Source organism: Daldinia loculata (genome assembly GCF_022478755.1).
Source record: "Daldinia loculata strain CBS 113971 unplaced genomic scaffold F4817scaffold_88, whole genome shotgun sequence".
In the NCBI taxonomy this organism is placed as follows: Eukaryota; Fungi; Ascomycota; class Sordariomycetes; order Xylariales; family Hypoxylaceae; genus Daldinia; species Daldinia loculata.
The window spans coordinates 14,171-33,951 of NW_026054942.1; the positions used below are offsets into that span (position 1 = coordinate 14,171).

Consider the following 19,781-nt stretch of genomic DNA (forward strand, 5'->3'; position numbering starts at 1 on the left):
GTCGGTGTCGTACACAGTCAAGTCTAAATATAACGGTCCAACCCTCTTAAGGATAATTAGATTAGACCTAAGTATTGGTCAGGACCGCATTAAAGATGTTTATAAGTTGTTCACTTATATAAGCAGCCATATTATCAAAGAAGCTTTATTATAAACTGAGTTATTATAAACAAAGTCGAGGTAAAAATAAGGGTCCACACCATAGTCATGGCAAGTAACATTTGTGTGCCGTCAAATAATCGCGTATTCCCCGCAGCATAACTGAAATGGTCGTTATGATCCTAGGGTAAATACGGAGATTATTACCTGTATACTACGGTACCAACGAGGAACCCAATCACGATTCCTACCCACTCCGTAAAAGGAAGCTGTTCGCAAAGCAAGCTGACGTCGTCTTGGCTTTATTGGATAACGCCTATCCATACATATGTACCTTTTGAAGGACATCTATACTAATTGGAATCCAAGGCTCATAGTTAGAGTAGTCTAGACTTAATCTTATACGGCAATAAACATTGATATTCGACGATAGTTAAGTTCCCATTCGAACTGTAGCATGCTCAAGTATTACGCATGGTTATCATAGACTGTTACTAATAAGTCTAATAGTGAATCTAATAAACATACGTCTCCTAGTTTGGCTAGAATGCTTTGCGCACCAAGAATATGTCTTTAGCTTCAAGCTATCTTATATATTTACGTCTAGGTTGAATAATGTAGGAGGTAAACATATACATATATCACAAGTTCCAAGGCCTCCCACAAATAGACCTTCCCCGCAGCCCGCAGAGCCGCACCGAAGGCAATATTGCCGAAATGGGGATCCCAGCAGTCCATCGAACGCATTCAGGCAGTTCCGGGTTCGCGGGATAAGGGGCACTTGGCCCCACGCGACTCAACTACAGCACTCGTCATCTATCGTGATAAAATTGATAGAATAGATATTTTAATACACCAAGTAGATTCAAGGAATAGCAATTGTGCGATACACAAGCCCGCCGTGTCTCGATCAAGACGCCCTTATTCAACACCAAAATAGAAACTGTAATTTATAACCCTATCTGAGATCTCAAGCAAGCCTACTTAATCCAACGCCTTCAGCTCATAGACCAAGTCAATAACAATGCCAACCCGCTACCCCAGCCGCGACGTCGACTCGTCACCTTTGGGCGCACCCCTCTCATTCCCCTTCTCCACCACCATCGCCCCCAACCGCTTCATGAAAGTCGCCATGACTGAGCGCATGGCGACCTGGGACCCAGACGACATGAGCGCGAGCGGCATACCCACTACCCAATTATGCAACCTCTACGGGCACTGGGGCGACGGCGGCTGGGGCACCATCGTGACGGGCAATATCATCGTCGACACGACGCACCTCGAAGCGCCCGGGAACATGATCATAACCCCCTCTGATCCTTTCTCTGGCCCACGCTTCGAAGCATACCAGAAACTCGCCAAGGCCGGCAGACGCGGCGGCGCCGTGTTCCTAGGCCAGCTAAACCATCCCGGACGGCAAACCGCGCAGGAGCACCAACCTAACCCCGTCTCCGCATCGGACGTCCAACTAACAAAAGGATACGGCGCCATGTTCCGCTACGGCAAACCGCACGCAGCATCAGCAGACGAGATCCACGCCATAAAAGCCTCCTTCATCCACGCAGCCGTATACCTCGAACGTGCCGGATTCTCCGGGATCCAACTCCACGCCGCGCACGGGTACCTATTCGCGCAATTCCTGTCGCCAACGACGAACCTCCGCACCGACACCTACGGCGGCACGCTCGAGAACCGCGCGCGTCTAATCACCGAGATTGCATCCGGAATCCGCGATGCCACAAGCCCCGGCTTCGTTCTCGCGATCAAGATCAACAGCGTCGAGTTCCAAGACAGCGGGTTCGCGCCGCTGGAAGCAGCACATCTAGTGCAGCTCCTGGAAGCGCACCGCTTCGACCTAGTGGAGCTCAGCGGGGGCACGTACGAGGCGCCGGCGTGGCACCACAAGAAGGAGAGCACCAGGCGGCGCGAGGCCTTCTTCATCGAGTTTGCGGACCTCATTGTGCCGCATGTGTCTCTTGCGCGGTGCTTTATAACAGGTGGGATACGGACGGTCGGGGCGATGGTAGATGCTTTGGCGAGCGGGTTGGATGGAGTTGGGCTGGGACGCCCGAGCACGACGGAGCCGAGGCTGCCGTTGGATGTGCTAGTGCATAGGTGTAAGGGGTGTATTAAGCCGCTGGTGGGCGATACAAATGTCGTTGGCGAGCAGAACTCCTGGGCGCACGGTGCTTCGCTGGCTGGTGCTCATATGCGCCAGATAAGCCTCAACCAAGATCCGGTCGACCCGTCCGACCGTGCCGCGGCAGATGCCTTCCTCGAGGGCTTTCGGAAGTGGGTTGCGGCGCTGCCGACGATATCGAAGAGAGAGGTGCTTGACCATGTTAGGATTGAAGGGGTGGCGACGAGACCTTATGGAGCTATAGAACCACTAATAGCTTGAGCTCAGGGGGGTATTGGTAATACCTAATTAGACCCTTTTTCTTAGAGATTATTGTTCGAAACTGGTGTTACCCTAGAATTACTAAATAACTGTATTGGTACATTACCAATGTTAACTTTGCCGCATATTTAGTGGTCGTCCTATATGGTAATATAACTACATAGACTTCTTGCGCGACTAGCATTCATTACATAGTCCAAGAAGACTATTTTACGCGTACGAGCTTGTACTAGCCATATTTCGTTAATTTAAGATGCCTGCTCATATTAAGTACATATGGTCGGCGATCTCACCGGTTCCTTGCAGTGTTCATCTTGCACTATGGCAAATATTTGTAGTCGTCAGTCGTTATAGCCGCAAAAGCCTATAGCTAGAACGGTCTTGCTTCAAAGGGGCACTGTCGATGATCGGGATTCTCTAATAGAGCACCTCAACACTCAACTACCACAGGTTGGTCTTTCAACGCAAACACGAATATCCTGTTGACTCCAAGTGTTTCGAGCGGCCTGTAACTTCTTCCATTGGAGCCATGCTTGTTATGGACTGTCCCGAATCGTATATGTTTCTACTGGCTAAGCCTTAGTATCGGTCAATATTGAGCCTTATACCCAATCAAAGCGTGATTATTGAGAGGCAGATAAACGCCCTCCTTAGCCTTAGAGGGCCCAATAATAAAGTGTCCAGTTATAGTGACGATCCGTGTTCTTATGTATAGCGGGGCTGCTTGTTCTACTATAATTGTAGATTAGTCGGGGCTCGACTCGGACCTCCCCTTAAGTGAGCAGCGGAATTCTTGAATAGGCTTTGCCAAATATAGGCTTCGCTAAGCAAAAGTTCTATGTCTTTCTCGGTCCAGTCCCGAGTGGGCAATGCCTGTAGGAACATCATTATTTCCTGGAAATCCATTTTGACTAGTTTGGACGACCATTTCACTAGGAATGCCGCACACACGTATAAATGAAATTCCGAGAAGCCTTGTTCTTCGGCCTGAATATAGTTAGTAGGTAGCTTGCTCAATTAAGGCACGAGGAAATATACCAGATATGTATCCCACATCCGAATAGTGTTCCGTACGCTGATCTCCCTCATGAGGAGACAATTCATCCAGCGGAAACTAAATTGAATAAACTCGACGTTCTCATTTTCAAGGTGCTTTGCGAGTCCTTCATCGATCCTAGCGGTAAGATCCCGAAGCGCAGCAACTTGTCGTTGAATGCCAGGCTGGGCGACGATATAATGGTCCTGGATTCCGTCGAGTAATTTCGTTAGACACCAAAAAGAGTCGGCTTCCACCGCATCGAGCACTGCTTTGGGCAATTGCCCCGGGTCCATGCCGCTTTCGATATTACAATCCGTAATGTAAGTGCCTAGAAAAACCTGCCAGAAAGGAGTTACCAGGTCGTTAATACCCTGTACGTAGCCGCTTGCGGGATGTCGAATTGCCCAGAGGTATAGTATCCGTTCTAGCGATCGCTGTGTCGCCTCGTAACTGTAGAGTTCGATGTGGGGGTTCGTCCTGGGAACATCAATACTAATCTGATGCCATATTGCTTCATCAAGACCTCTAGACCGACCACTGGTAGCAGGATTTGTGCCACCTCGTTCGAAAGCTTGACGTACTCCGTCAAGGTATTCTTTCCGCTTCCGTTCCAGTGTCGCAACGCGCCTTTCGCTGCTAGTTGGCAAATAGCTCAGCAAGAGTTGCCATGTCATAGCCCGGACTTCTTCAGGAACACCACCCCATGCTAAAGCTCTAAGATCCGTTAATGGTATAGTACTAGCCTGAAGAATCTTTTTGAACTTGTTGATCTTTGTTATACGAGAATTAATTGCATCGGTTTCCTTTGGTGTCGCATTGGCTGGGGCTGTGGGGTGATCGATAAGATGTAGAGCATTGGCCGGGTCTAAATAATATTAGCTACCGGAACAATATTTAAGTACCGAGTGGAGGCTACCTTTTAGAATATCTTTATATTGTGGTCTGAGAATCTTCCCTTCGCTTTTCTTGGGCATTGGATAAGTGGGTGATGGTCGTTCTATGGCTATGTCGGCACTATTTGAATATCGTCTTTGCGGAAAGCTAAGTGCCGCGTCTAGAGGTGTTGATTGGATGCGCGAAGAGCTACTAGTCTGAGCTGCTGCGGCTCGTCGACTCCGTCGCTGCATGTTGGACAAACTTGGGAGGCCAAAGTCATCCCCATCATCATCTTCATATCCAAGCATATCTTCTCCGTTTGGTACTTCAGGGTCTCCAACATCCCAATCTTGATTCGTATTCGACAAGAAGCTAAAATAAGACTTCAGTGGGGGCGATGATAGGCCAGACGAGTGCTTCGGCGGCGGCGAGCTAACATCGCTCGTTCGAGTTCTCTGTGGCGAAGAAGATGGAGGAGATCTCGGTCGGGATGAGGAGCCAGAGAGATTCCTAACGTGGCGCGCTAGGTTAGCGAAATATCACACAAAGAGAGACCTCAAGGACGTACAAATTATCGAATTTAAGCATGTCCGCATGGGAGTAAGAAGCTCCTACTACTATATTAGGATCCCGACCCGTCTTCTTTGCAGCGCCTTCTCTCTGGACACGCCAAAACGGCGAGGTCGACCTAATTCGAGCTTAGCAAACAAACCCTGGGGCGACTTTCGTCAACAAAAAGCGACATGTAACCTACTCTGACCTGTCTGTCAAGTAGAGAGACACAAGTCAGTAAATTTGTCTCTTTCAAGTTAATACAGGCGCTATATGAGCGCGTTGAGACACTGTTAAATAATAAGACGATAATACTCACCGACTTGAATCATTTCCTACGTCATAGTCAATTAGAAAACAATGTTCCTCAGATGTTGACCTCGAAGAGAGCTTACCTGTTGGGACGGCGGCTTCTTGCCGCTTCCCGATGATGAAAACATAGCAACGGAATTCGTTCTAGAATAAATCACAGCCGCATTGTTGTTACGAGGGTGTGTAATTCACCCGGTTTGGATTTTGAGAAAGGCTCAGGTAGTAAAACAATTGAAAGGCTGAGAGTATCATAGGAACTAACATCATAAAAGGCGAGTATACCTAAGGTACGTTCGAACTGTAGAGCTAACCTGGCATTGAATGCAGCGCTACCTATAATGCCCCTCGATAATGCTTGACTGGGAAGCCACAGCTCTAGCCTCGGCAGTTACTACGAATGATTTAGTGTAGGTACTACATACATATATTATGTACATGCCTAATTCCTCGTAAACCATTTTTAAATATCTAACGGTTAACATGCTCGCAAGATGACAGGGAGTAATATATTGACTACCAATTTAATATGTTGATTGTTCATATGTAGAGTACAAAATGTCAGATTTTGCTGTAGAGCGCATGAAAGAGTCGAAAGTAATTAAAGTATCCGGTACCTACAAACTTAAAATGGGTGTGGCTTGAATAATAGTGAATCCGTGCCCCACATGATTTACAGCTAAGTAAATGTACCTTACAAAGTCTACATCGACGGCGAACACATTCAAATAGGGCCTGTACCTAGCGGATTAGCGGATACGTACCTAGGTACCTACATATGTAACTAACCTAAAAATGGAGTTTGCCTGCCGCCTACTTCGCGTCTCCTATTGGCTCAAGACTTTCTCACAGCGTACATCCATTCTAACTAGGAGGTTGCAATTCTTTCCCATCGACACCTCCTCAACCATTCTTCCAGTTGTCCTTCCTTAACACTTTTTTCTTTCTAAATTTAACTAATCTCATAGCTTCTTTCGTACTTTTCCCTTGAGACGGACTGTATGGCCGGCCGATTGAGCTAGATACACAACCCCAATCTTCCTGGTTCAATCTTTTAGGTCGAATCCAAGTCGATTGCCGCCTCGCGACTTTGGAGTTTTTGCGATCGCGTCTATCAACTCGAGTCAACAACGCCTTCCAACATGGCGGAGACGGAGAACTTTGAGGATGACCTCTTTGCTGATCTGTATGGTTAACCTGCGCCCCCGTGCTTTGTGATGTTACATCTAGCATTTTCCTATCAACTAGTATGTACTTGTTACAGATTTACTGATCCTTCGTAGATACGACGACAACGATGCTTCCGCCGCGCCGCCGCCGCCAGCAGCAGCGGCAGTAGCAGCTCCGGCAGTACAAGCCCCTACTGCTCATGTCCCCACTCCTACTCCCCAGAACGTTCAACAATCCGTAGAGGAACCCAACCATCACGAGATCGATCGGGCACATAGCGAGATGGCCTACGCAGCTGAGGAGAACGGCTATGGTGAAGAATATCAAGATGAGAACTACGAAGATGACGATGATGTGGATTTCAACTTAGGCAATGGTCCGAGTGGTGCCGTCACTATTGCGCAACCTCAACAAGATGATTCGGCTTCTGCATACCATGCTGCTAGAGGTGCTAGTGCTAAGGAGGACGGGTAAGTAGATTTGTTTAGATTTGTTTGTTTCTATTAGTTGCGTGGCTCATTTAGAGTCTTGTTACGTCTCGCCAATGCCTGAAAGCCAGATCAGACAATGTTTCGAGCATATTATGATGCTCGGAACGTTTGACTTGGGAAATGATTCCCCATTAGACATTTGACAATCAAAAGGACATGCGCTTGAGTATCCTAGGGCCTTTTAGCCGGGAGGATATTGGTGGGCAAGAGAACTGGTTTCTATCTCGCTAGCTGTCTCCGAAGGGAAAATCTAGTAATGGACTTGCCAAGTCGGTCAATATTCTCAGATACATAGCCGGAGGGAAGCACACCAGTCGCCCGGATCTCAAGAGGTGCATCGCGGGAAAGAAGTAGTGGGTGAAGACTAAGGAGGAATCCTGAGGAGGAATCACTCTACCTTTTTTTGAGAAAAGCCAGCGATAAAAGTTCGACCATAGTCAGTACAAAACACTTACTGCCTTCCGTAGCCACTCGTCAGAAATAGGCTCATAAAGCTCAAAAGGGACTATTACTCTGGAAGGCTGTAACAAGAAATTTGGCAGCGAATAGCGCTCGAAGTTATGTCCTAGCTTGACGATAGCAAAGAGACGAAAACAAAAATATTCGACATTTCAGACATCACCTGCCTTGTTCTATTTCTGTCGAGCGGTGCTATTTAGGACTTGCTTCTCAGATTGTCAGAGATTACACACCGCTGGCCCATGCATCATTCCTTCATCTGAACTCCTCAGACTTCGCGTACACCACATCAGTCACTATGGACGCTTCTAAGGCTAAAGAGGAGGATTACATCCCGTTTAATTCTGATAACGAAGGATCTGAAGCCAGTGGCCAGACTTTAGACAGAGATGCACCTTTCATTCAAATTTCCAATCAGGCAGCCAAACATATTAACCAAAAGAATCCAAGGCTAAAGGATCGGTTATCCAGGATTATGGCGAGCCGCATAAGAGCTCAGTATGTTTGCCAAGCGGCAATCGTGTTCGCGCAAAGCTTTGCATATACTGATTTGTCTTCGGCATTCGGCAAATGCGCTTTCATAATTCGTAATTATTCCTGGTGTAATCGATACTAACTATCCTGTTTGTGTAGGAAGATGTTTATCGGTGGTCTCAACTGGGAAACAACTGATCGTAAGTAACAGGTACATATGTGGCTTTGTTCGACTTACCATGCTAATATTCACCATTTAGAGTCGCTACGCGATTATTTCTCCCAGTTCGGCGAGGTGACAGAATGTACAGTGATGAGAGATGGTGCCACAGGCCGATCGCGAGGATTCGGATTCCTCACTTTCAAAGATCCTAAGACGGTGAACATTGTTATGGTCAAGGAGCACTTCTTAGACGGAAAGATTGTAAGTTCAATAAAATCCCCCATAAAGGCTATTTCCAATGTTTGAGTACTAATTACAAGCCCAGATCGATCCGAAGCGAGCTATCCCACGAGATGAACAAGAGAAAACCAGCAAGATCTTTGTCGGTGGTGTCAGCCAGGAGACGACCGAGCCGGAATTCAAAGATTATTTTGCCCAGTTTGGCCGGGTTGTTGACGCTACCCTTATGATGGACAAAGATACCGGTCGCCCGAGAGGGTTTGGATTCGTCACGTTTGAGAGTGAAGCTGGTGTTGACGCTTGCCTCAGCACTCATCTAGAAATCCACGGTAAGCCCATCGAGGTCAAGAAGGCACAGCCACGAGGCAACATGCGCGAGGAAGAGGAAGCCTCGAGACGCGGCAAATTCAGGAAAGGCGGCATGGAAGAACAGGGTAGTCCCCAGGCCCAGATGGCCAGCCAGATGGGCCAAGGAGGCATGACCCCCCAAGTCATGGCCCAATATATGCAGCGAATGCAACAGTACATTATGATGCAACAGCAAATGGTCATGAACCGAGGCATGGGCATGGGAGCCGTAAACCCTGCCATGATGCAAATGATGCAGATGCAACAGATGCAACACCTCCAGCAGCAGATGGCCCAAGGTGGCGGCCAAACCGGCCAAAACAACCCGATGGCAGGAATGCCCAATATGAACCCGGCTCTAATGCAGCAGATGCAGCAACAGATGCAACAACAGATGATGGGCAACGGAGGTGCTGGTCAGGGTCAGGGTCAAGGTGACGGAAGCCCGCAAGGATTCAACGACTTCAACAATCAGCAACAGATGTTTGCCCCGCGTGGCGGTGGAGGTCGACGTGGAGGCCGAGGGGGATATAATCAAGGCTATAGTAACAACAACAATGTGGGCGGCGCGGATCCGACTTCGTGGGAGGGTATGTACGACGATGTGCCTCAGCCCAACTTCAACCAAGGAGGTCGTGGGGGCTTCCACCGGAATAGGGGTGCTCATCAACAGAGTCCGACTCCGGTCGATCCTAACCATGCTCCGCCGGCTGACGCACCCAAGGGTCCGAAGAATGCTGGCAAGCCGGGTGCAAACTACCGCGGCGGAGGACGAGGTGGCGGTGGCAGCCGGGGCTTCCATCCTTATGGCCGTTAGCGACGCTAGGAAAGGATTAGGACGTTCCACAGCCTACTTACTCGTCACGGTGGTACTTAGTTAGGAACGAGGAAAATTCCAGGACAAGCTTTCACGAGCTCACGAGTGGATGAAATCTGATGAAAAATCCCCCACATTGGAAACGATGGATAATTGCCGCCACACATTCTTGCAAGCAGCCTTTTTTTCTTCATTGCTTGCGAATATTGCAAATGACTTTTAACTCATACTCGGATCGGTCATTTCGCCTGTACTCATTACATAACACATTTTATTACGGTATCGCAATCGGTGGCAGCTACTCGAGGATATAATGTTGGCCGCCTTGGGCTTTTGCAGATAGAGAATAGGGGGAGATCCGTTCGATGTCGAGCAACGGCACGGCGCAACTTAGGGGCCTCCGCCTTGGCTTATTGGCTTCGCGACTTTTTTTTTAACTTGTGCCATCGTCCTATGGCGGATGGACAAGCCAACTGTATGTAAAGGGGCTTCGTGACCTCTAATCAATAGAAGATGCGATGTTCATGGCACATGTAACTTGCTTTGCTACATAGATGTGAAATGCAAGATATTATTATCAATTATGAAAAGACATGGTAAACACTATATATATAGTAAAGGGGAGGTGATCTAAGTCCTAGTAATTGCGTCTTCAAGCTTAGACCTATGGAGCTATAGCCATATTTGGTGAATATGATTTCGATATGGCTCATCTAAATCGAGTAGCCAACACACCGAGCTGATAGTTACTTGGTATTACTTTGCTCCTTACCGGCTATTGACTGTTGCCTATACAAGGTAGCTGAGTGGTTATTCTTTACCTAGCTTATAAGATTTGGATCTACGCGCTGGCTATATAGATATCCTCTAATATCACAGAAATTGGGAATCTTTTACCAGCTGACACGCTCCAAACTGATGCTGGATACTAAAACGCCCAACCATAAGCAAAATACGTATTATACTCGGAGCATAGTACCACCTCTATACTTACGTCGACATGCCAGCACCGCTAGACCGATTCGCACCATTCAGCAAACTCCCATAAGACATGTAGCGTGCTATCTGGGACGCATGTCTTAACAGTTTTCCACCAAGGCTATTCCACGCCAGGGTGTCGAGAACAATGGATTCGTGTTGTACTAGCGCAAACCCACGACCCCCGGTCATCAGTGTCTGTCATGGGTCATTCAGCGCAGCCGTAGACTACTACGTCTCGCGCGGATATCATAATAACCGCGGCTCACGGGCTCTAGTCGACGCAGCGTGGTTCCGTCCCAAGAAGGACATTTTATACTTCGATGCTGATCAGAGGCTCAATGTCCTCTGGCCTGGCAGATTAAAGGAGTTAGATGCAGATATAGGGTATACGAATCAGGGAACGGGTATGGAAGAAGAAGACGGTTTATCATATACGAGATGGTCGTGTGTAAAACCGAAACTAGAGAAAATGCCTCAGTGGATAGCGAGCAGGGGGGCAATATCAATAGAGCTGGAACTGTAGGGTATGGCAAAGGTGTCCTATGGCAATGAAACATAGTAGTATGTTTCCTCCTTCGGAACGTTTCTATTCCTATCCGGATAGCTAGGGAGCGGGAAATTCCTAGAGCCCTTAGAATATCTTTGAGGAAACTTGTCTACCCCCCTTACGGGATCGAATACTTTACTTAATACATTGACAGGCTTGCCTGCTTGACGACCTACATAATTAATACACTCCAAACCAACCTAGGACCCCCGACCTCATGTAAGCTACTTAATACAAAGCACTCCTAGTCGAATTAATCTCTATACAGCCGTGTAAACCCATCCGCCGGCGGCTGAAGCCAATTCCGCTCATCGTACTTCGTCCCCTCACCCTCAATAACATGAAACGTATAGATGATGCGCCCCTTCTGACTCAAGTTCTTCTCACTCTTATGAAGTAAATTGCCATGTATCAACACCAGTGAGCCGGCCTTGACCTCGCCCATCTTATACTCACCATCCTCGTTCTGCCCATCCTTCTCCCCATACTTCCCCCCAGGCGGAAACTTCGGCCTATCATTATCCGCAAACTCGGTGCCTCCACCCTGAGCGCGCACGAATCGTTGTCGAATAGGCGCCCATCGGTGACTCCCCGGGAGGAAACTCAGACACCCGTTCTCTGCCGTCGCATCCTCGAGCGCATACCAGAACCCCACGGCGCTCGGCGGCTCCGTGTACAGGAACGTGCTGTCCTGGTGCGGCGGCACCGCGCCCCCGATCTCCGGCTGCTTGCAGATGACCATGCTCTGGAGACACCTCGGATCCCTGAACCCGAGCGCGCGCGCAACCGCCGCAGGATGGCTCTCCTTACGGCCCGCTTCCACGCTACCCCCACTAGTCCCCGCGCCCAGTAAATCCGGATTCAGCGCCGGATCCAGGAGCGCGGCAAACGGTGGTGAGAGAGCATGCAAAGCGTGCCCTATCTTGTTTATGGCGCGCGCTTTGGGCTTGGTTAAGTTGCCCTTGGTGTCGAAGGCGTCCTCCTCGAAGAAGAAGCGCACTTTGTCGCCGGACGTTAGGAAGTACTCGTCGCCGACGTGGGCGGACTTCTCGCCGGTGCTGAACCGTGTTAGGGGGTGTGATGATAGTGGGAAGTCCTCTAAGAGCTTGTGCGTTTCGGCGAGGAGGGCTTGCACGGTGGTGGGGGGGAGGGCGTCGGGGATGATGAGGTACCCGTCGCGCTGGAAGGTGGCGAGTTGGTCGGGGGTTAGGCCACCGTTTGAGGCGGTAGTTTCCGAAGGCATTATGTGAGGTTTTGAGGGTCTGCGAATTGCTGGGGTAAAGATGGGATTATGTGGGATAGGCAGGGAGCTGCATGTACATAAACCGGCTGGTTGGAACGTTTGAACCTTATGTAGAACTTATGATGTCGGCATGCGATAGTGGGGTCACGGAGCTTAGCTACGGAGCTTTTATCGATATGGTCCCGAGATGAGGGGTCGCATTTAGTGTGTGTAACAATATGTTAGATACAGTATATCATACGGTACCAACATTAGGATTCACCCCTTTTAAGTTTCTACATGTACTTAAGGTTAGGTATAAGTAGCAACTTTAGCCGACTTAGACAGGTACGAGTTGCATAGCTTCCTACCTAAACCAGCTACTCCTTATTCTATTTTAGACAATCTATTCTAGACAATCTATTTTTTCTATCATTAACACTTCTTTACCATGAGTTCGGAACAAGAGGTCCTATCCGGACCGCCAGCCCTTGGGCTCCTAGATGATCGGATTTGGGTCGACGGATGCTGGGATTTCTTCCACCACGGCCACGCAGGCGCTATGCTACAGGCGCGCCAACTCGGCACGGAGCTGTACGTCGGTGTGCATTCCGACGAGGCCATCCTGGAAAATAAAGGCCCGACGGTAATGAATCTTCGAGAACGGTACGGATAGCTCTTCCCGGATCGTACTTTCAAGAGCATTCTGCTGATCTCTGGAGTTACATGAAAAAGGCTCGCCGCAGTGGATGCTTGTCGCTGGGTTACCCGGTCCGTCGCATACGCACCGTATGTTACGCAGCTAGATTTCATAAGTCACTTCGGCTGCAAGTACGTGGTGCACGGCGACGATATCACGTCTGATAGCAGTGGTGAGGACTGCTACCGCTTCGTTAAGGCGGCGGGTCGATTCAAGGTCGTTAAGCGCACCCCCAGCATATCAACCACCGATCTCGTCGGTCGTATGTTGTTGTGCACCAGGACACACTTCATCAAGTCCCTAGAGAGGGTTCTCAACGGCCAAGAGGGTAGCGGCACCGAAGCTGAGAGGAAGTCAGAAGGAGACGCCATGTTAAATCGAATCCGCCAGTACGCCACCGACGAGTCTGGAAATAATCCCGGCGCGGATGTGTATTTCTGGTCAGCCTCCACCGCCGCGAAGACGGAGATTACGGATGAGAAGGGCTCGTTCCGCCCGCTACTGAAGGGACATGGTCCGAAACCTGGCCAGAGAGTCGTTTACGTCGACGGGGGATTCGATCTATTTTCTAGTGGACATATCGAGTTTCTGCACCAAGTCGTTCTCACCGAAGAGAAGCTAGCGAGAAAGGAGGGCTGGTATGATCAGCAAGCTGTCGACGAACGCCGAGGCAAGGGCGCTGATTACGGGCCTGTATTCGTTGTTGCTGGGGTTCATGATGATGAGGTTATTAACTACTGGAAGGGGGTCAACTATCCGATTATGAATATTTACGAGCGCGGTCTATGCGTGCTTCAATGTCGGGTACGTAACCTCCTTTTCCGCAATAGCTTTCTCCCTTTTTATTTTATTTCAATAATATGTTGCTAATTATCAGTAGTACGTCAACGCCGTCATCTTCGGCGCCCCCTTCTCGCCAACCAAATCGTATCTCACGAGCTCTCCGTGGGGCACCCCTGACGCTGTGTACCACGGACCAACATCGTTCATGCCGCTCTCGTACGACCCGTATGCTGTGCCGAAGGAAATGGGCATCTTCCAGGAGGTTCAGAGCCATGAGTTCCAGGACGTAAACGCGGGTACCATCGTGCAGCGTATCATGAAGAGCAGAGATCTCTACGAGGAGCGGCAGCGGAAGAAGGGTGTGAAGGCTGTAGGTGAGGCTGCGCACCGACAGAGGGAGATACTAGAGGAAGAGCAGCGGCATAAAGAGGAGAAGTTGGCTTCTACTGCGTAAGTTTGCAGTGGAATGCTGGTTGATTTCATTGCATGCGACAGATAAGAGGTCGATAGGAAAACTTGTTTTACATCGTACCTTAATGATGGTTTGAGTAACCCTGACTGGAATAGAGCCATAGGATCGTTTTAGTTATATTATAAGAGAAAGAGAGCGGATGGATCGCCTCCATTTATCTTTACTTAATAAGTTCTCCCGCGTTCGTCAACCCCGATCTTTACATATGAAATGTTGCAATTGTGAATATCGAGATAGTATTTACTCGATAACATGATTCTAGGTTAGTGTTCTCTTTTCTTAAACTATTTGTCTTGTTTCTATCGCCCTGTTCACCGGTTATACGGTAAGTTTATGGGTAAGAGATACTCAATCTTAGCTACCGGACCATCTCCTGGTTGCATACAATACAGTAAAACCATCATCACATCTAGTATATAGTAGAACACAGAATTAGTCTAGACAGCTTGGACTCCACATTTACCTTCTCCTAAACCACAAGTACGCGTGACGATTCACTACAGGTAAAGCAGCGTGTATCACAAGGGTCAGACATGGCTGGATAAGCTCGAAGCTTGCGGCTCCGTAACGTGCAGGAAAGGCACCTTTCTCCTGCATATACACATGTGGTTTCTTAAGGCATCAATGACAATAATCATAATTGATGAGCGCAGTTAAAGCGACAGAAATGTGATAGAAGGCTGACGTGAGGCTTATAAGAAGCGAAATCTTAGGTGAGACGGTAACGCAAGAATGCAAGTAATCATAGGATTCTAATTTTGGTCTACTTATCCGTCCATCTAGTTCTGCTGCTACCCATGTACCATATCTTATTATGCCTACATATAGGCCTCCAAGTGTAGACATAGTTAGTCATATGTAGCTTGCTAGCTGAGCTGTTGAGGTGGTGGAAATAACTCGGTTACTTCAATATTGTGCTGACGAACCAACTATCGCAACTTCGAGGCTACGAATGAACTTATTTTTCTCGGTCGTATTGAATGCATAGAGCCCAAGAAGTTCAGAAAGAAAAGGAGAATAAGCGGTGAGATTATCATGTCAAGCCGTTACTAAAAAACGAATAGACTTATATAAAAAGAAATCAATACTACGTGTACCTACATGCATGTACGTATGCATCGGCGATAGGTAGGTACATCATTGTTTGAGTCAACGATGTAAGAATAAGCACCTTGTCTGCTGCTTGTCAAGTCTGTCAAGTCTGTCAAGGGCTTGCCGCCTTTTTACGGCTGGGGAGCTTGGACCAATTGGACTGGGATATAACCAAAACCCCTTCCGCTTGGAGACCAACAGGTTTCACAAGCACCTCATTGTCTGTGTTACACGCCTTTCAGACATGATAGGGGCCAAGTATCAGCTTGATTTTTTTCTTCTTCTTGATCAGGTAGGAATATGTATGTGCAATAAATTTGGGATCGTTTCGGGTTTTAAGGCTTGAGTGCCTTACGTCTTGTCAAATTCTATTGCATCATTCAGCATCCGGCTGTAATAAAAATTAAAGTTAAAGCGATGTACCGCTCAATATAGGTACGATAGGCACTAGAAAGCTGCATTTCAGCAGGTACCTTTAGTTGTAGGACACGGACGTCTTAGCGGTCTGTGCGCCCTTCTAGAAGGCGCGAAGAAGGCAACGAACGCAAAGAAGTTCCGAGGAAAAAGGAGCTGGGGCCTTCTTAGGGTCTTTTTACTGCGCTTTTAACTGGGGAATGGCATCTTAAACAAGACCCACTCCCCCAAATTCCCAAGGGCTAAGGAACCAAGAGCCGTTCGTGATGGTCTTCTTTTCAAGACCCAAGCAACTTAGCATCACTCGTCCCCCTCAATCGTCACTCTTTTGCCACAGACAACCTGACAACACCTCCGATAAGAACAGGATCTATACTAATTCTATTCTACATGCTATACACACTCGTCTAGTTACAGAATTAATATTCATACACTTTTTACGGTGGTATATTCAGAGTAAAAGGGGATTTGATTGATTCGACCTTATTCCTACCCCTCCTCATTTCCCTTATCCCGTATTCCTCCTATACAACATCCCACCCGGACGGACATCTTGGAGAGCTGTAGCTGGGCTTGCTACTTTGATAAGGACAAGTCTTACGCAGTACTATCTGCAGTACTGTCAACCTAAAAAGAGTCACGAGCAAAGTCAGCTGTGTCGGGCTGTGTCGACTGCGTACCTCACAATAGTAAGTAAAGTAGTTGTACCTGCATCTTTATCTCCATATCCATATCTGCCCCCTTATCCATTCATCTATAGCTATTCTTCTGTACCTTTTGCTTGTTCAGATTACCCTGGTTCATTCAGCTGCTGTCCTCCCAATTTTCCTAATCTTCTACGTATATACCTACCTTTTCGAGTTTATCTTCCTTTCCCACCCTATCATTCACCATTGAAATTACCATTGCCCTGCTTACGCAGCGCCCACCATACTTCTATTCGTGTCCTCGCCAGATTTTAAGAGCATAGCCTCATCTTGTGTAGTACCTACTACCTCCTACCTACAGCTCTCCCCCTTAGCGCCTTATCATTTCCCGGTTTTCCTCTGATGAGCAAACTGTCGGCTAATCCGAGCTGGATAGGTATGCTAGCAACTTGAATTTCTAAGAACCACCAAGACCAATAGTCAGCATCACGTATATCGCACCCATATCTTCTGAGGTTACTCCCTAGGTAATACTGCAATCAATATTTTCTTTCACTCACTAGCCTGAACGTTCCTTATTCAGAAAGCATCTACTTATGCTCCCGACTATATACCTGAGCTATTGAGTCCTCGAGGCTTTCATTGATTACCTTAGTTTTGCCTCTGCTACCTTATGCGCCATGTCTCTACCTGTTGCTTACCAAAATGAGATAGAAATTCTTGAAAGTCAAGTCCGGCTGAAGAACCCACCCGATATCCTACAATTTTGCTCCGACTATTTTCTTCGTCGTCTCGCGGACGAACGTGCTACCTATCTTAAAACCCGAGGCTCTTCATCACTCTATAAAACCAACGCCATGTCGGGAACAGCATTTACGAGCCCTTTTGCGGCAAACTCTAACCCTTTCAATAACGATGGGTCTAAATCCGAGTCCGGCAGAAGCACACCACCAGGTTTATTAAACGTGGTTGAGGAAGACGAGAACGACACCATCACTTCACCCACAACCCCGTCATTAAGGCCTAGTACATTCGTGTCTACTATACCTAGCGCTTCTTTCCGCGGCCCCTTTGGTGGCTCCTTGGACGGCTCGCTAGATGGTCCTCCATCCGCGTTCAGAACGCCACCAAATCCTGATAGTTACCCAGCCCAATACAACTTTGGCCGTCGCACTTCGGTTTCCGCCGAATCGCTGAAGCCAGTGGCGGATGTTAATGATAACTGGACACCTCCATCATACCCTAAAACCGCCGAACAGCTAGAGAGGTTGAAGAAGGCCATCGAAGGCAACTTCCTATTTAGTCACCTGGATGACGAGCAAAATGATCAGATCTTGGGCGCTCTACAAGAAAAGCCAATTCCGGCTAAGGATATCAAAGTATGCATCCCCCCCTTTCAGTGCCCATGTTAGAGACTAACGTTAGTATAGGTTATTACCCAAGGTGATGCGGGTGACTACTTTTATATCGTCGAAAGGGGCTCTTTTGACGTATACGTCAACGACGCGGGCTCACTCCAACCTGGCCCCGATGGTATGGGCAACCGAGTAGGAACCATACAGCCCGGGGGCTCTTTTGGTGAGCTGGCCTTGATGTACAATGCGCCGAGAGCCGCTACTGTTACTTCTGCCGAGCCTGGCTGCACATTATGGGCGCTTGATCGCGTCACATTCCGTCGGATTCTTATGGAGTCTACATTTGCGCGTAGAAGATTATACGAAAGCTTCCTAGAGGAGGTACCGCTCTTATCTTCTCTCACGCCCTACGAAAGGTCGAAAATCGCCGACGCACTAGAGACCAAGAAGTTTCCCAAGGGCTACAAGATCATCAGGCAAGGGGATATCGGTACCTCATTTTTCCTCCTAGAGGAAGGTGAGGCAGACGCTTTCAAGGACGGGGGATCGGTGTCGGTGAAGCATTACAAGAAGGGTGATTTCTTCGGTGAGCTTGCGCTCTTGGACGATAAGCCCCGTGCTGCGGACGTCATCAGTGCTACTGAGGTGAAGGTTGCGACTCTGGGGAAAAGCGCGTTCCAGAGATTACTTGGACCTGTCGAGGGTATCATGAGGAGAACCAAGTACGTAGGTGTTAAGTCAGGGGTTGAAGACGTTGACCCCCTATACGCGACAATTTAATTGACTGCGAATTTCCAATGTATAGGCAGTGAGGATTAGACATGACACTCTAGGGAAGGGGGGTAGTTTAGACGACGGATGGCAGCATTCATTTTTGGAGGAGGCGTTCTCGGAATTACCCTCGTTTCCCGTATTAAATAGGACTTGTGATAGCTATTGATACCGCAGCAGGGGCATTTTACCTATTTGAACAGGTTCCATACAAGACCTAAGCTGGTATCGTAATTCTGTTAACTATGATTTGGCACCATGTTTCCTCTAATTTCAACCGCAACGCCGTCTCCCGGCCCGCATACCCAGGACCATTTCCTCGTCTTCTTTTCTTCCATATAATACTCAATCTAGCAATAATTTCACGCGCTACCTCTTTGCCTTTCTAAAACCTGCTGTCTCAATCCTTCGGTAGCAATCTCGGTCTCGAGCACCTTACCGACACCTCGTCTCCAAGCCTCGTCGAGCCCCTTCAGCTCGCCGCCAACCTCATCCTGGACGCGCTTCCGCTGAATATTAACGACGTCGATCTCCTTCTTGGCAGCGTCGAGATCTCGCTCTAGGTCCCGCAGCTCGGCTTCTAACTGCCAGTTTCCGACTAGCCAGGCATTCTTGCCGAAGCTGTCGAGGAGCTGTAGATGTGTGTGTCGGCCGGATAGGTATGTAGCTGCGGTGTAGGCGCGCGAGAGCTCTGTTTGTAGGTGTGAAGGGTCGGAGGATGTGGAGGAGAGGTCAATGTCGCTGGCTTCGTACCGGGTTAGGTCGATTGCGCGTAGGGGTTGCTTGGAGGCGATGCGTGTGAGTTCGCCGGTTATGGCGGGGGTGAATTTGGGGGAGGGGAGGGGAGGAAGGTTGGAGGGAGATGGAGAGTCGGAGGATTGCTGTTCTTGGGCGATTAGGGATTCAGCGGCTGCGCGTTCGGCGGGCGTGGGTTCGGGGTCGACGTCTAGTTGGTGATGTTAGTTTGGATGCATATCAAGGTAGGTAAGTAGGTATTGGGTGATAGCTAACTGTATAAGGGGAACTGGGAAGCTTACAAGGAAGAGACTCGTGGACCGTAGTGCGGATTGAGGAGGACATGGTGGATAAGTTGAGCTCTTGGATGGAGTGACTAATGAGCTAACGTCTGGGTGTCAATTATGTCTGTCTATCTGGTCTGTCGCTAATTGAACACCGTGAATAAGACGTAAGAGAACGCGATCGCGAACGGGAACTTTGATATCGTTATCGTTATCGAAGCGTACAGGTGTCAGCAGCTGTTCTGCGTTTAGCGCAGCGGGAACCGGCAGAGGCGAAAACGTCGCAATAGGGTCCCCGAATTGTCTAGGGTGGGGTTTCGCAGGCAGGGGTTGAGCTGCT

At 48.5% G+C, this 19,781-nt stretch overlaps 9 protein-coding genes across 9 annotated transcripts; 6 read left to right on the forward strand and 3 right to left on the reverse strand.

Moving 5' to 3' along the window:
- The first annotated feature begins 814 nt into the window (after positions 1-814).
- F4817DRAFT_295331 (NADH oxidase) lies at positions 815-2,866 on the forward strand. The gene has a single exon (XM_049299733.1). It carries the CDS (start codon positions 1,124-1,126, stop codon positions 2,498-2,500), a length of 1,377 nt encoding a protein of 458 aa, XP_049154178.1. The 5' UTR covers positions 815-1,123; the 3' UTR covers positions 2,501-2,866.
- Positions 2,867-2,898: 32 nt separating this feature from the next.
- On the reverse strand, positions 2,899-5,251 carry F4817DRAFT_295322 (RabGAP/TBC). Its single transcript, XM_049299731.1, has 5 exons — positions 5,170-5,251; positions 4,984-5,103; positions 4,456-4,925; positions 3,539-4,404; positions 2,899-3,487 (listed from the first exon to the last, which is right to left on the reverse strand). Exons 2-5 carry the CDS (start codon positions 5,001-5,003, stop codon positions 3,233-3,235), a joined length of 1,611 nt encoding a protein of 536 aa, XP_049154179.1. The 5' UTR covers positions 5,004-5,103; positions 5,170-5,251; the 3' UTR covers positions 2,899-3,232.
- Positions 5,252-6,029: 778 nt separating this feature from the next.
- Positions 6,030-7,307, forward strand: F4817DRAFT_295342 (uncharacterized protein). The gene is made up of 2 exons (XM_049299734.1): positions 6,030-6,462; positions 6,560-7,307. Exons 1-2 carry the CDS (start codon positions 6,419-6,421, stop codon positions 6,918-6,920), a joined length of 405 nt encoding a protein of 134 aa, XP_049154180.1. The 5' UTR covers positions 6,030-6,418; the 3' UTR covers positions 6,921-7,307.
- A 726-nt stretch (positions 7,308-8,033) lies between these two features.
- On the forward strand, positions 8,034-9,438 carry F4817DRAFT_362245 (RNA-binding domain-containing protein; the record flags this gene model as incomplete). The annotated part of the gene is made up of 3 exons (XM_049306508.1): positions 8,034-8,070; positions 8,131-8,294; positions 8,359-9,438. 3 exons carry the CDS (start codon positions 8,034-8,036, stop codon positions 9,436-9,438), a joined length of 1,281 nt encoding a protein of 426 aa, XP_049154181.1.
- A 956-nt stretch (positions 9,439-10,394) lies between these two features.
- On the forward strand, positions 10,395-10,942 carry F4817DRAFT_369255 (uncharacterized protein; the record flags this gene model as incomplete). Its single annotated transcript, XM_049307336.1, has 1 exon — positions 10,395-10,942. The coding sequence occupies exon 1, from the start codon at positions 10,565-10,567 to the stop codon at positions 10,940-10,942; it is 378 nt and encodes a 125-aa protein (XP_049154182.1). The 5' UTR covers positions 10,395-10,564.
- A 2-nt stretch (positions 10,943-10,944) lies between these two features.
- On the reverse strand, positions 10,945-12,350 carry F4817DRAFT_352851 (phytanoyl-CoA dioxygenase). Its single transcript, XM_049305277.1, has one exon. It carries the CDS (start codon positions 12,207-12,209, stop codon positions 11,220-11,222), a length of 990 nt encoding a protein of 329 aa, XP_049154183.1. The 5' UTR covers positions 12,210-12,350; the 3' UTR covers positions 10,945-11,219.
- A 121-nt stretch (positions 12,351-12,471) lies between these two features.
- Positions 12,472-14,321, forward strand: F4817DRAFT_352852 (ethanolamine-phosphate cytidylyltransferase). The gene is made up of 3 exons (XM_049305278.1): positions 12,472-12,854; positions 12,924-13,692; positions 13,769-14,321. Exons 1-3 carry the CDS (start codon positions 12,640-12,642, stop codon positions 14,123-14,125), a joined length of 1,341 nt encoding a protein of 446 aa, XP_049154184.1. The 5' UTR covers positions 12,472-12,639; the 3' UTR covers positions 14,126-14,321.
- A 2,378-nt stretch (positions 14,322-16,699) lies between these two features.
- On the forward strand, positions 16,700-18,794 carry F4817DRAFT_295456 (camp-dependent protein kinase regulatory subunit). The gene is made up of 2 exons (XM_049299735.1): positions 16,700-17,675; positions 17,727-18,794. The coding sequence occupies exons 1-2, from the start codon at positions 16,977-16,979 to the stop codon at positions 18,429-18,431; spliced, it is 1,404 nt and encodes a 467-aa protein (XP_049154185.1). The 5' UTR covers positions 16,700-16,976; the 3' UTR covers positions 18,432-18,794.
- F4817DRAFT_320787 (Pre-mRNA-splicing factor SPF27) lies at positions 18,785-19,502 on the reverse strand (the record flags this gene model as incomplete). Its single annotated transcript, XM_049301221.1, has 2 exons — positions 18,785-19,368; positions 19,460-19,502. 2 exons carry the CDS (start codon positions 19,500-19,502, stop codon positions 18,785-18,787), a joined length of 627 nt encoding a protein of 208 aa, XP_049154186.1.
- Positions 19,503-19,781: the final 279 nt, after the last annotated feature.